General features: G+C 47.9%; 3 protein-coding genes across 10 annotated transcripts in view; 2 read left to right on the top strand and 1 right to left on the bottom strand.

Annotated features, from left to right (window-relative positions):
• Positions 1–5051, top strand: part of CAMTA1 (calmodulin binding transcription activator 1) — a 248518-nt gene extending 243467 nt beyond the window's left edge. For all 8 annotated transcript variants that reach the window (XM_066564162.1, XM_066564158.1, XM_066564157.1 and 5 more), the window contains one exon: positions 3500–5051. In XM_066564162.1, coding sequence (XP_066420259.1) covers positions 3500–3563 — 64 coding nt within the window. In that variant the 3' untranslated portion in view covers positions 3564–5051. The remainder of the gene's footprint in view (positions 1–3499) is intronic.
• Positions 5052–8730: 3679 nt separating this feature from the next.
• VAMP3 (vesicle associated membrane protein 3) lies at positions 8731–13011 on the top strand. The gene is made up of 5 exons (XM_066563989.1): positions 8731–8894; positions 10051–10132; positions 11301–11459; positions 12065–12116; positions 12836–13011. Coding segments are annotated over exons 1-5 (315 nt in total). The 5' UTR covers positions 8731–8892; the 3' UTR covers positions 12856–13011.
• A 20-nt stretch (positions 13012–13031) lies between these two features.
• On the bottom strand, positions 13032–14530 carry LOC136565574 (skin secretory protein xP2-like). The gene is made up of 2 exons (XM_066564228.1): positions 14526–14530; positions 13032–14058 (listed from the first exon to the last, which is right to left on the bottom strand). Exons 1-2 carry the CDS (start codon positions 14528–14530, stop codon positions 13032–13034), a joined length of 1032 nt encoding a protein of 343 aa, XP_066420325.1.
• Positions 14531–14659: the final 129 nt, after the last annotated feature.

Below are 14659 nucleotides of genomic sequence, written 5' to 3'. Positions count from 1 at the left end.
TGTGTCCTGGGCTGCATCCAAAGGAGCATGGCCAGCAGGGGAGGAGGGGATTCTCACCCTCTACTCTGCTCTTGTCAGACCTGCACACAGTTCTGGTGTCCCCAACAAGAGAAGGACATGGAACTGTTGGAGCAAGTCCAAAGAATGCTGTGAAGTTGATAAGAGAGGACTGGAGCACCTCTCCTACAAAGACAGGCTGAGAAAATTGGGGCTGCTCAGCCTGGAGAAGAAAAGGTTGTGTGGAGACCTCACAGCACCTTCCAGTGTGTGGAGGATGCCACAGGGAACCTGAAAAGGGACTTTTCACCCAGAACTGTAGTGATAGGGTGAGGAGTACCTGATACAAATTGAAAGAGGGGGATTGTCACTATAGGACACGAAAGAACTCAAGCACCCATTGCTGTTTTCAAGGTCAAGGAAAAAAGGAAAGTTTATTTTCTGACTCTAACATTTATAGTTTTCTAAAAGTGACAGCGGATTGGAGGGTGACAGTGCCACCTCTCCAATGACACTGGTCAAACTAGCAGTCTATCAACTCTCTCTTCTTCTATAAAGGAATGCAAAACAATGAGTTATTTACAGAAAGGGTGTGAGAAAGTTCACTACAAGAATGTCAACATCAGAAGGTTTAGAAAATCTTAAAAAACCAGGGTGACAGGGGATTTTAGTTGAGATATTAAGAATTTTTTTTTCCCTGTGAGGATTATGAGACACTGCAATAAGTTACCCAGAGAAGCTGTGGCTGCCCCATCCCTGGAAGTGTTCAAGGCCAGGTTGGATATGGCCTTGAGCACCCTGGGAGAGTGGAAGGTGTCCCTGCCCGTGGCAGGGGAGTTGGGGCTGCAAGATTTTAAGGTCCCTTCCAACCCTTTACATTCTATGATTCTGTGATTCTCTGTTTCTGAACCAGGAGCTGTTTTAGTGCAAATGCTGAGTGCTGCAGTAATTAACTTCTGTTGGCATGTGTGTTCCAGGCAAACAGATGCAATAGTTGTGCACCAGTGCAGATATTGCATGCTGTAGGTTGAAGTTTGCAGCAAAGCATGTCTTGCATTCTTCAGTGAAAGTGCTTTGTTAGTGTAGCCCTTGCATGTGAAGTGCTGAAGTAAGGAATAGCATGTCTCACTAAGAGCCACCAGCTTACTCAATGTGCATGTTCTCAGTGAGAGATCTGTAATAACAGGTTAATTTTACATTACAGTACTGAAGTGCAACAGAAAACACTTGGAAGTTGCACTGCAAATCATGCATTAATTGGTGGTACCTTAAACACAGCTAATCTAAGCTTTAAAAATTGTCCATTGCACAGAGGGACAACATCTTTTCTAGCACAGCACCAGGGCTTCTGGCTCTCCTGCTTCTAAATGCTGCACTACTAGAAATATTAATTAAAAATTCAAGGGAGAGGCTGCTTTTCTGCCCCAAGAAAATAAAACTAGATATACTGGAGATGAGTAATTTGTCATTTGTCGCTGTTTTGGCTTACTGTGTCAGCCCTCCTGTGTTTCCTGCAATGAAAAGGGGATCTGGCTGTACCCAGCATGAAGAACCCCAGTGAACTTAGAACTCTTAGAGAACAAACTTAGAGGCTTGTGCTGCCTTCTGTGCAGTGCTGGAGCCTCTTAATGTCAACAGGCTCTTTTAGACCCCAGCCTGTGTAGAGCCAAAATCTTCCCAAAGGAGATTTTTCTGTAAAGAACAATCTCAGCATGGCACTGTCCAGGCAAGAGCCGAGAGCCCCTGGTGCTGTTGCTGCCTTGTCCCTCCCTTAGCCTGGGACCAGGGCACTGCTTGGCACCTGCTGGGCTGCTCTGCTGGGCTTGGATTTCAGGAATATCAGTGCCTTCAGACCCTGAACACACCCACTGTGTGCATTTGCCTAGCAGAGCCCTCTGTCCTTCCTTCCATACATGATGTTCTCCAAAAGTGCAATTAGAATAATTAACAAAGGTCTAACCTGCAGACAGGTTAGTCTGATTTGACCCCTGTTGGCCACATTTCACAAATACTGAGGATGCATTTGAGTGCTAGAGCCTTTGAGTCAGCTAAAACAGAGGTAAATGCAGCCAGCTCCCTTTTCACTGTGCTTCTGACTAATAGTACATGCAGAAAAATGAATAAATAAAATGGTGAGATGGAGGTGTATTTATAGAGATCAATTTATAGCCTTCATTCTATCCTTAATTAGCAGGCTGGTGCAAGAGCCAAAAGATGTGTGGGTGTAAGTCTGTGCACAGTAGCTACAAACTGTCACTGCTGCTGCTCAGCTCTCCTGATGTGTTTTTTTACTTTTATTTACTTGGGATTTGTTACATTCTTTCACTTGTAGCTGGTTGCCTTACACAGACTTGCATCTCTGACACTGTTTTTTGTACTAAACCTTTGTTACTTGTCCTTTCAAGTTTTTGCAGCATCACATGAGGACTTGAGCCTGTACAGGCTTAGCTAAATCACCTTTTCTATTATTTTTGCTGTAATCTGCTCCTTTTGCAGGGGACTTCCCCTTGCAGGAGCAGAGGGAAGACACGTGGAGGCAGGTGGCAAAGGGATCTCAGTGCAGAGGAATTGCTTGCAAGGGGAGGCAGAGCCAGCCCAAGCACAGCTGGGCACCTTTGGGGCAGCACAGGAAAATGCCTTTGGATTTGGTCTGGCTCCTTTGCACTGCACACAGCCAGGCTCTCAGCCTGAGCAGAAGGATTCCTGCTGCCCCAGCTCCAGTGCAGAGCTCTGTTCCACTTGATGGGATTGAAATGATTCCCTTCTTTTCAACCTTTAATTGAATTTTTAATTCTTTCAGCTTTCAGTGATGGTTTAGTTCTTGTGCTGATGAGTTAGAGGAGTTAATTATGGCATGCATTTGGGAAAGCTGAGAACTGGCCACATCTGGGAGGAGTGACTTCCACACTGCAGGTTCATCTCCCTTGGCACACAGCATCCTGCACTGCTGGGACAGCACACAGCACGCTGCCAACAGCATGATAAACAGGGGCACAGCAGCTGGAGAACTTGAGAAACAAAATGCCTTTCTTCACACCCATACTGGTTCTTGTGCTTGTACATGAGCACTTCCTTATGTGAGGTTCTCTGTACACTCCAGGCTTCCTTTCCAAGCTGGACAGAGGGATCTTCCCCTGCCTGAGCACTGAGTGGAGAAAAGGAGCAGCACTGAACAAAGGTCACCCCTTTGCTGTGAGCAGCTGCAGGGTCAGGCAGGGACCAGCAGTCCAGGGAACCCCAAGGGATCAGGCTGACACCAGAATTAATCCCAGTACTGGGGAAAAGCAGTGGAACCAAGTGTGTCTCCCCAAAGGTTTTTGTCTGGGATCCCCAGTGGCCTGTTCTTGCACTTCCAGCTGTTTATGGTATTGGGAAGGTGTTGCCTTCCTCTCGTGTCTCTGGGAGCTGCCTCTTCTGCACGGCGGTGATGAATCATTTTGATTGTTCTGTCTTCAAGAGATTTGTAGTAGAAGTGTTACAGAGCTCCTCTTTGTTTTTTCAGAGTGAAAGAATTGAAAAAGGCCAAGGAACTTGAAGATACGCAGCAGCATCCCGTAGCAATGTGACATTGCTTTTCAGACTGTTTTCATTTTCTGTTTTTAGCAGAGACATGCAACAACAACAAAAATACCCACTGCAGTTCTGGAAATACCAGCTGCAGGATTTTAACAGTAATGTTTTGGTCATTGCATTTGCACTTTCATGGACAACTTTTAATTTGTTCAGCAAGACATCTTGGAACTCAATCTTCTGTTGGATCGTGGGGAAAACAAGACACCAGGAGGAAATCGTGAGTTGCTTCATTCTCCGAGGAGGAAGGAAGAAGCGATTAATTAATTATCCTTTTCATATAGGGCTGTATTAAACAACATGTGGAACTGTACAAATATTATACCAAAAATATTGTTCAGAAAAGGTGGGAATGCACAAGCAACACAAGAATGCTGTTCCTGCACCTGTCAGTCATCTCCAAGAAACTGAAGCTTTGAGAGTCTCAGTGGAGGGGCTTAGATCAGTACATCTTTATTGGGTCCATGCATCCTCATTTCCTTCGCACTCCTGTCCTTTGTGTTTTATTTAAACCTCTACAGCACACTTAATGCAACTTTTTAAATCTGCAGGTTTTTAATACATCCCGTGGGAACTTACAGGAGGGGTTTGGTGGATGAGAGACACGGGTATTGCATGAGGAATGGAGAGAGCAGCTTAAGCAAGTTTTACACTTTTTTTTTTTTTGTATTTTTACTAGAACCTGCAAACATATCAACTGTCATGTACTTTCTCTCATATTCAGCACTTTATTTTCTAGCCTTACCTTCATGTACTATTGTTTTAATTAAGTTCTCAAATAATTTGTAAAACATGTAGCTTTTTCTCTTATGTACTTGTCAAACCTCTTGTCATTTTGCAGAGTCACGTACATATGTTGCCTGGACATTTTATGCCACCTAAAGATCAGTGGTGCTGCATTCTGGCCAGTAAATTTCTTATTTTGGCTACTTCATCAAAATCTGGGCAGTTTCTGTATATATAGAAGGTAGAAATGGAAAATGAGAAAAAAATATTTGAAAGGGAATATATTGATTAATTACTAAATATTTTATTCACAAAGGGTCAATAACTTGGCAAGATAAAATTATTATTTGTATAGTTTTGTCTGAATGAACGAGAAGAGTGTGGATGTATTGTTTGTACATATTGTATATATTAAAGAGATATGTGCATGAACTCAAGAAAAAGAAATGAACAAAGCAAAGCATTAGTGGCTATGGTCTGTAAAATGAAACAAAAACTTTATTTCACTATAAGAAACTTTATTTTAAATGTTCTTTAGAAGAACATTTTTGCTAAAGCATGACTAAATGGCAAAAAAGAGCTACTGTATTTAGACTTAGGAAAAAAAAGGCAGAGCAACATTACTTTAAAAAAAAAAAAAAAGAAAAAAAGGATATGTTTACATTTGATTTTGGCTACCAGGAGTTTGGTTCAGTTGGGTTTAATTTATGTATTCCTTCCTTCTTTTTTTTTACCCCCGTCTTTTTTTTTTTTTTTTTTTTTTTTTGCCAATGGTGCCAAGTAATGTGAATGCTAATATTGCTTAAGAAAATTAAGTTACTTTTGCAAAGCAGATAATCATAAGAGTACAAAAACCGTATCTAGCTTAACACCATACACTCACTCCAATAAAGAACACTTAGAATGAACATAAAATGAAAAAAAATAAATAAATAGTACGAAAGTAGAAAATATGTTTCACATTTTCATATCTCCTGCTGGAAGTCAGAAAATGTAATAAAAATTGCACAAAAAATTTTAAAAAATTAAGTAAAACTTAAAAAAAAAAGATGCAAACTGATCCTGTAGGGGTGTCATGGTATATTGCTATTTCCACATAGTGAGGAGCCAAAGAAATTAGATTTTTTTTAAATTGAGCTACTAATTTAAAACTGTCACAGATTCTCAACAATGGGAACCAGTTCTGATCTTCATTACACAGGAATGTAAGGGAAGAAACTCCTGAAGTCCGTGTCATTACTTGTGGGTCACGTACATGTGTCTGAGATCAGAAACTGCTCCTGTCTGTTTGTCTCGCTCGTGGCAGTTTAAAATTTCTGAATGAACTTGTGTAAATTTGAGATTGTTAGTTTTGGAATAGTTGTTCTTGCTTGATCCCGGCCACCAACTGCAATGTTTAAACGCAAGGCTTGTTGTGAAGCCAAAAAATATTCACACATAGGAAGCTTTGAAACTGGTGTCTTTAAAAGAAGAGTAAAAACAAAGATTGTGGCAAAAAAACTGGGGTCAGTGCTCTTGGTGCCTTTTCTATAATTGTACCTGTTTTTAATTACTTCTTTTCACTGCCAGCATTGAATTACAGTAGATGTGCTATAGCTCATTATCAGAATTCTCTTGTACATTTCTGAACTGCTGCTTTATGACCTGATTCAATTTTAAAAAAAAAGGGAAAAAAGCAAAACAAATGGCCTGGCGCTCACACTGTGCCTGTGGGCAGCCTCGTGGCCTGATTTACTGTCTGCAATTGGAACCTTAACCATTAAATTTTCCTCTCATGCCAAAACAGAACAGGAGAAGCTGAAGAATCTCCTTTGGAATGAATTGGAAATGCTCTGTATTAGTACTGGAAGAACTCTTGACATTTGGAAACTGAAATATTGCACCCATTAACCAATACGTGACAATATAGAATTGATCTGTTCCTAACAAGAGTAGTGACCTCAGTGGAAATGTTTTAACTCCTCGTCTTTACAGAAAACCATTCAGTAATATACAGAGCTATTTCAAATTTACTCTTCCAGATCCATGGGCCTGGTGGTGTATCTACTAACCTAGATCCTGCTTCAGCCAAACGTTTAAGGCTGTGCTGGCTGTGGAGCGTGCAGGCAGTTCTGCAGCACAGCTCCAGGACTCCTGGCATGCTCGGAGCCAGCCCAGCTCCCAAGTGCTTTGTTGTGTCGGGCAGAAACCCTTCAGTGTGTGTCACTGGGCAGGGAGCAGCACTCCCCCGCAGTGAAGTGATTCCTTCGAACCCTCTTCTTGGTTGTGGAACTTAACATTTTCACCTAAGATATAAGTAAGTGCAGCTTTCTAGGAAAATTCAAATTCCCAAGTGCCAGGAGCCAGATCTTCTGTCTTCTGATAATAGAATCGCTCCTTTGTGAAACACATTCGACAGCAGTAATACTGTGTGAAAGAAATACAGAATATAACATGAACCCCCTCTCTGGTTGCACGCTTATGGCAGTTCCACACAATAGCTGGTGCCCAATGGGGGGTCCCCAAGACTTGCATGTAAAACTAGTATAGATGTCTTCTCTTTTGTAAGTTTTATTTTTGTAACTGTGCATGTAAAGCATCACTGAATCAATGGATCTGTTGAAGAACTCAGCTGCTGGAACCATGCAAAATGTTTTGAATTGCCCTTAAAATATGGAAAATGTTTTCTGAATGCTTTATATTCTTTCTGCTGTAAATTAAAAAAGAAAATTTCCCCATACAAAGTGTGTGCCTTCTTCTGAACACGTCTCTTCTTCTGAACACATCTCTTCCATCCTACTTTGAGAACAAAGTATTGCTGTAGTCACTCTAAGGAACCACAAAAAAAAAAAGTTTGTGCTCTACAGGACCTTGTAAGAATATTGCATCTGATTTCTTTGGGGTTATGATGTGACAGTCCAGAGCTTTCCTGTGAGCAGGTGCAGCCCCCAGAGCTTTGTTTGCGGTTCCTCTTTAGTGGGCAATCACTTCCAGGGTTTTTTGTGAGAAACCATATGAAGCTGGAATCAAAATGCTCAATCCTGCAATGGGCAGAAAGCAGAGTCAAACGGCAGAATTCAGGAGGGCTGCTGATGCAGAAACCTGAGAGGTCACATTTAATGATACAATTAACTGAGACACAATAACTATTGCACTAATCAAATATGTTACTTATGAACTTACATGTTACTTCTACTTCATGTTATTTATGAAATGGCGCTCGAGAGCAAAACTTGTACCAGGCCAGCAGGCAAAACCTGAAAGCAGCTTAAATTAATTAATCTGGTCTATCAGGGACTGTGTTAGTACCATTATGAGTAAGCTCTTCCAAAACCCAGCTCCACAACGGAATTCGAGACTTCAATAAGAGAGTTTCTTCTTGACTGCAGAGAAAGTTTAATTATGTTTCTCTTTTAGAATAAATCAGCATTTAACTCTCCAAATTGCTCCCATTTTTCCATCTCACATGGCTGTTAATTGCTGGGTTATTTACCATCGAGGCAGGTTGACCCAGTCCTGAAGGAAGGCACCTCCTCCCTTATCCCAGGGGCGTGGCGGGAGAGAACTGGAAGACCAAACATGAGGGAAAAAAATGCCTGGGGTGAGATAAAGTTTAATGAGGGGGAAAAAAGAAAAGATAACTGAGAACATTTGGTGCAAAGGCCGGCAGTGCCTCCCTCCCAGCGGAGGCCGGTGTTCCCTGGCGGAGCAGCGCCGGGGCTCCTACGGGAGCGCTGCCAGCAGCACCGAGCCCCGGGTGTGACCGGGGCTGCTCCGGTCACCGACAGCACCGAGCCCCGGGTGTGACCGGGGCTGCTCCGGTCACCGACAGCACCGAGCCCCGGGTGTGACCGGGGCTGCTCCGGTCACCGACAGCACCGTGCGGCTCCGGGCCCGCCGGGACCCGGGCAGCGAGAGCGGGGATCCCGCCGGGCGGCCATGGAGCCGGGGCAGGGGACAAAGGACAGGGACAAGGACACCCCCGGCCCCCCTCGTGCGCTGCACGGACACGAGTGACAACAGCACGGAATGCACGTGGCTGTGGCTGTGTGTCCGAGTGGATGTGCCCATGTCTGTGTGTCCGTGCCCCTGTCACTGTGTGGCTGTGTGTCCATGTCTGTCTGTGTGTCCATGTCTGTGTCCGTGTCTGTCCGTCCCCGTGTCCGTGTGTCCTTGTGTCCGTGCCCGGCCGCTCTCTCCGTTCCCGTTCCCGTTCTCGTCACCGTCCGGAGCGGGCAGGGCCGGCACAGCGCCCCCCAGCGGCCACAGCGCGGCCTGCGGGGGCACGGCCCCGCCCCAGGCCCCGCCCCGGGCCCGGCCCTCGCCCATCGTCCGGTCCCAATCCCGCCCTGAGCCCGCCCGGGGCCCGGCCCTCGCCCATCGTCCGGTCCCAATCCCGCCCTGAGCCCGCCCGGGGCCCGGCCCTCGCCCATCGTCCCGGTCCTAATCTCGCCCTGAGCCCGCCCCGGGCCCGGCCCTCGCCCATCGTCCGGTCCCAATCCCGCCCTGAGCCCGCCCGGGGCCCGCCCCGTGACTCGTCAGCGCGGGGCGCCGCGCGCAGTTCCCGCTGGACCCGCCCGGGCGCTGCCGCCGCGGCCCCGTTCTCGTCCCTCCGCCAGGATGTGAGTGCGGGGCGAGCGGGGGGTCTGGGGAGCGGGGCGGGCCCGGGGCGGCGGGAGCAGGGCCCGGTCCGGCCCGGCCCGCGGGCGGGGGTTCCGGGAGGGGCGGACACGGCGGAGGCGAGGCCCGGCCCGGCCCGGCCGTGCTTGGGCCGCCCCGCCTGAGGCGCCGCTCGGGCCGGGAGCGGGGCGCTGGCCCGGGCTGCGCAGGCCCGGCTGTCCCGCGGCCCCGGGCGCGTCTGAGGGCAGGGCCCGCCCTGCCGGGACAGCGCCTGCAGCGCACCGGGCGTTGCTGTGTTTGGAAGCTCGCAGGAAGCGCTGTCATTTCCGAGCCTGTTCACCTGGGACCGGCACTGAAGCGGCAGCGAAGGGTGGCACCAAAGCAGTGACACTGCTGTACAGCGCCGGTCCGAGCCTTGCCCTGTGCCTGTACTCATTATGGGCAAGTTAAAAGCCAATGTCCAAATGTGTAAATACAGGAAACAGTCGGACTTGACTGTTTGGAGTACCAGGATAAACTAAACAAGCTTCTGATGTAAAAGAACTAAGAACATGGAAAAGGGAAATGAGTGCAGATAGTTCTAGAGATACACATTAAAAACCTGGCCTGGTGAAAAGGTAATGAGGAGTATGTGCAGAAGCTCTTTCATCCATTATAGAGATGGTAAAAACAACTCTGTTATGAATTCAAAGCTGACCAAAGGTACATGTTGTATTTTCCAAATACTTTTTCCTTCTGGTGCTTTCTCTTGCCCCATATCAACCATTTCAAAAGAATAGAGAAGCATCGCTGGAAAATCACATAGTTATAATAAGTATTAAGTTTTTGTATTTAATTTTTTGTAAACTACTATTGCTTGAAACTTAGTATTTGTGTTCATATGGGAAAGAGGAACACCCCTGAGCCCAAACCGCTCACTCTTTGAGGCCTTTGGAGCGTTGTTGGAGCTGTCCCTGCCTCATTACAAAGCCACTGCTGCCTCTTAGCACAGCAGGCAATTTGTTGGCAAGATCTTTGGGACACTGTATGACTTGCACCCACTGTCAGCTGCTAAAACACCATTTCTCCAGTAAGAAACTGCCCTGTATTTATTACAAGGATACAAGTTCCCAGTTTTCAGGACTGTCAGGTGTGTAATGATGCCTTTCTTTACTGCAGGTCGGCCAATGTCCCTGGGAGCTCAAACATGGCTGCTGGCAGCAATCGCCGGCTTCAGCAAACCCAGCACCAAGTAGATGAGGTAAAAGTCTGGTCTGGTAGTAGTGTCAATCTCTTCCTGAATGAAACATGTGCAATTAAAAGGGATATTTTTTTTCCAAAGCAGTTTTCCCTTCATTATATGAAGGGGAAGCAAAGAGAGGTTCCCAGTGTGCAAATATCAGCTGCAGTCTTGGTGCTTGAGGATTTGGCATAAGTAAAGACAAAAACCTTTGTTTACAGAGAACAAGCTTTTTTATCATCAGTAGCCATGAGAGCTGGCTACCAAATGTGATTTTTGTGGAGTCCAAAAACCAGGCTGGCTGGCAAGTATTTCTTGACATGGTTTACCATCATGTTTATATTCTTCAACTCCTTCTGAAGCAAGTCAGGAAGTCTTTCCCAGGTTTGAAGGCATGCCAGTACTACTGACTGTGGAAACCCAGAGCATTGGGAATATTTCTGTGTCTGCTCTGGGCTGCCCTGACCCCCAGGACAGCACTGACTCTGACCCTCATTCATGGAGAAAGTTTCCCGGACTTCAAGATAGACTGGAACCCACAAAAGTGTGAAATAGATTCTAGAGAGTAGTGTAGGTGTGTCACTGGGTGAGAAATTGAGGTTTTGGGATTTTTAGTGTGTTGTGGATGGCAGCAAGATGGAGGGCACAGGGTGTCATCCTGGGTTTCTTCTTCACGCTTCTTCTTCCTCCTTCCTCACGGGTTTGGGTGGCATTTTGTAACTGGGCAGAAAAGTCTGCATTGCAGCTCTTTGGGATCAGTTACTGGGTTAAAAGGGGAAATAATCCAGGTGTCAGCTCTTAATTGGACAGTTTAGTCTGAAAAGCCCTTGTACCAAGAGATTGTGGCCATTTTGTGCCTTCTAATGAAAAGCTGCAGAACTCACAGCAGTGAGACTGTTTTACTGATAAGAAATAATAAACACCTGTGTGTGAACATGAACTCCTGTCTCAAGTGCCTTCACTCCAGACCCAGAGGAACCCACAGCTGGGACCCCCACAACTGACTTTTTAAAGTAGGCATTCAGGGCTTCTAGCCACAGGTGGATCTCATAGTTTTCTTTAAGGTTATGGCTGCATATACTAAAAGATAATAGCTCCTGCTTCTGAGAAAACACTGAGTACCTTGTGGAGCTGTCTGTGGCTGTGTTGCACTGTGTGGTCGCTCACTGTAAGCACTGAACTGCTGCAGGTTGTTGACATCATGAGGGTGAACGTGGACAAGGTTCTGGAGCGGGATCAGAAGCTGTCAGAGCTGGATGACCGAGCTGATGCTCTGCAAGCAGGAGCCTCCCAGTTCGAGACCAGCGCAGCCAAGCTGAAGAGGAAGTACTGGTGGAAGAACTGCAAGGTAACCTTGGCTCGAGTGCCTGCACTGTGCCTGGAACACTCTCACAGTTCGTGTCTCAAAAGGCAGAAGGTGTTTAGGCAATGGTTTTTAAGTCACAGCATCCAGTTTTTAAAGCATGGCATTAAAGTAACAAGCAGCTGTGTTACTGGCTGTGCTGCCCTAGGCAGGGTCTTGTCTGATAATGGCCAGAGGGGAAGCATGTCAGTAATCTTGAGAAACAAGAAGAAAAGGCTAAAAATGCATAGCTTGAATTAATGTGTGGGAAGTATTAGAAAGTGGAAGAAGCTCACTCAGACTCCTGTACTTGTAGCTGTTGCCAAAGGTTGGAATCATCTTTGGTGAGTAACAGAACAGCTTGTGCATTCACCTGGGACAAGCTTTTTGTGGAGAAACCCTTATTGCTCTGTGTGCCTGTGTGCATGGCCTGCCATCTCTGAGTGCTAGTAGTGGATTGAGCTTGCTGACTCAAGAACCTTTGCTTGCCACGTTAGATCTGACAAAGAGTGCTGAAAGTCCCTTGCAGGGGCTGTTTTCCTGTTCCCTGAGGGGCACTTGGTGCTCTTGCATGGTATGTAGTAAGGGTTGTATGTCTTTTTTTTTCACAGATGTGGGCAATATTGATAGGTGTTGTTGTCATTATCATCATCATCATTATTGGTAAGTTTGACCAAAATAGGGTTTTTTTCTAGATTTGGAATGGATAGTGTTAATTTGTTGACTGGTACAGTTTAAGCAAAGGCAGGATACTCAGATGGAAATATATCCAACATGAATTTGAAATAGCAGTGACGGATTTAAAAGCAATTGCATGCAGTGAGTGGCAAACTGTGATAACGTGGGAGCCCCAGTACTGGAATCTCAATGATGCCTGAGGGTGACAAAGGTGAAAGTGAAAACAGCAAGGGCTTGGAAACCAGGAACAGCCCTGGGTTTATTTTACAGCTGCGGAAGTGTAACATGAGATTCCACACTCCGTCCTTGTCTGAGAGCTGTTATCATCTGCCTTGGCTTCCTGCTTTTTTGTGGCAGTTAAGAGTGCACTGCTGTACCAGGGAGCCTTTGAGTAGAGGTTTGGCTGCTGGTGAAATGAGACTAATGTTGGGTTAGGGTGGAGAGCCAGGGATGGAATGGTTCAGTCTTTGAAGTCCTCGTAATTGCCTGGGGTTTAAAGGGAAGACAAAGTTTTTAAGTTTGTGCTGTAACAGTAACAAACACAGTAGTAACCACTGAAATCAGAGATACAACTTAGAAAACCAACACAGGCAAATTCTTGGATTTAAGAGGGATTTATCTTTATTATCTTAAATTCGTAAAAGGCAGGACTGTTATGGTGAGGGGCTGAAGGACATCATCCAACCTCTTTCTTCTCTTTGTAGTCTGGAGCGTGTATTCATGAATTACAAGAAGAAACTCAATTCAACTGAAGGTGCCTTTGGGAATCTACTTCAGCCTCTCCACTTCAAACCTGCTGCCTTCTCAGCCCGTTTACTGCTGTTTAAAGCAAACCTATTTTGATTATCGAGACGTTAACTAACTTTACTGGTGGCCTTAAGACACTCCTGTCATTAATTACTAACCAGCACAGCTCACGGCGCCTCCGTGGCCCGGGCCCCGCCCCTCGCCCCCGCCCCTCGCCCTGACCACGCCCAGGGGCGGGGCGGGCGCCGCACGTGGCGGCGGGGCATGCGCGCGCACGGGGGCCGCGTGCGGCGCCGCGTGAGGGGCGGGGCGGTGCCTCCGCCCGCGCTGGCCCCGCCCCCCGCGCGCGGTCTCCTCCAATAAAGCGGCTCCGACCCCGCCTCCGCCTCCTCCTCTGTCCGCGGGGCGCGGCGCACGTGGCGCGGGTGTGTGGGAGCGGGGCCGCCGCGTGCGCCGCGTTACGTAACGGCGCGGGGCGGGGGCGCGGCCCCTCAGGGCGCTCCCGGCCCGGAGCGGGCACAGCCCGGGGTCGGCGGGAGAGGCGCGGCCTCGGAGGGGCGGGAAGGCGAAGCGGAGGCCCGCCGGGCCCTCTGGCGCTGGGCAGCTGCGAGCTGAGGGGGCGCGCGGCGGGGAGCAGCGCGGGAGCGCGGAGCCGGCCCCGGTGCCCACTCGGCTCGGTGGAGAGCGGCGGGGGGGGCGCCGCTCCTCCCACCGTCCCGTGAGGCGGCGCGTGCTCTGCCTGCAGCGCAGGCCGAGGGTCCGGCCGTCCCCCGGTGCCGCGGCAGCCGATGCCCCCCGTGCTGTGGCGCTCAGCGGATCCGCGATGGACGCGAGCGAGCGCCGAGGCGGCAGCGCGGAGCACGGCGCGGCCCGAGCCTGGGCTGGGGCCGGCCGGGAGGCGGCGGCGGCGCCCGGGGGGGCTGCGGGCGCTCGGTGCGCGGCGTGCGCGGGAAGCGGCCCCGGCGGGACCGAGCTGCACAGCCCCGAGTCCGGCAGCAAGAAAGCCAACAGGTACCCGGGCAGCGAGCGGGGGTGGGTGCTCGGGGTGCGGAGCGGGGGCCGGGCGCTGCTCGGGCCCGGTGGCTGCGGGGCTCGGCGGTCACGGGCCGTGGGCAGGTGCGGTGAGCGGGAGCTGCTCGGGCTCCGGTGAGCTGTGCCGCCGTCAGCGACCCTCGGGGAGCTTGGATGTGTACTTCAGCTAAAGTCTGTTTAGCAGTACCAAAATAGAATTAGTGTTATTACTGAAATAACATTTTTCGTGAGAGTTCGGAAATTCAGTAATTAATTTTTTTAATCTAAAAAAGAGTTAAAGAGCTCTAATGTATGCAGCGTTGGACAGGCTTGTGAAGTTACCACGCAATATTACACTTATGTAATGATTTCTATAGTAAGAGTACGGTACTAATGATACTGTCTACTGGAAATGAGTTACTAAAAAAATGGGGTTCGTAGCTCATCTGTAGGATTAGAATCTGTGATTTGAGGATAGACTGCTTGTCTTTTAGTCCGGGAAATAAGTGAATGTAAGGAGAGGGAGATTTTATCTGTTAACCGTTCTGCAGCTGTTGAAGTCAACAGTTACAAAGTATGACGAAGACTCTGAAGTCACGAGGCATGAAATCTTTGCATCAGGTGTATTTTGAGGACCTCATGGTTCCTTGAGATGCTTATAACCAGGGACAGCCTTCAAGGCTCAAAAACCTTAGAGAGATCAAGAATCAGCATTTATTAATTATTTTAATACCCATGTTATTTAGAAAATCCAGAGTAAACATCACCTT

The sequence above is a fragment of the Molothrus aeneus genome, chromosome 21 (genome assembly GCF_037042795.1).
Source record: "Molothrus aeneus isolate 106 chromosome 21, BPBGC_Maene_1.0, whole genome shotgun sequence".
In the NCBI taxonomy this organism is placed as follows: Eukaryota; Metazoa; Chordata; class Aves; order Passeriformes; family Icteridae; genus Molothrus; species Molothrus aeneus.
The sequence above is the reverse complement of the archived record's forward strand: the minus strand, read 5'-3'. Positions and strand labels throughout refer to the sequence as shown.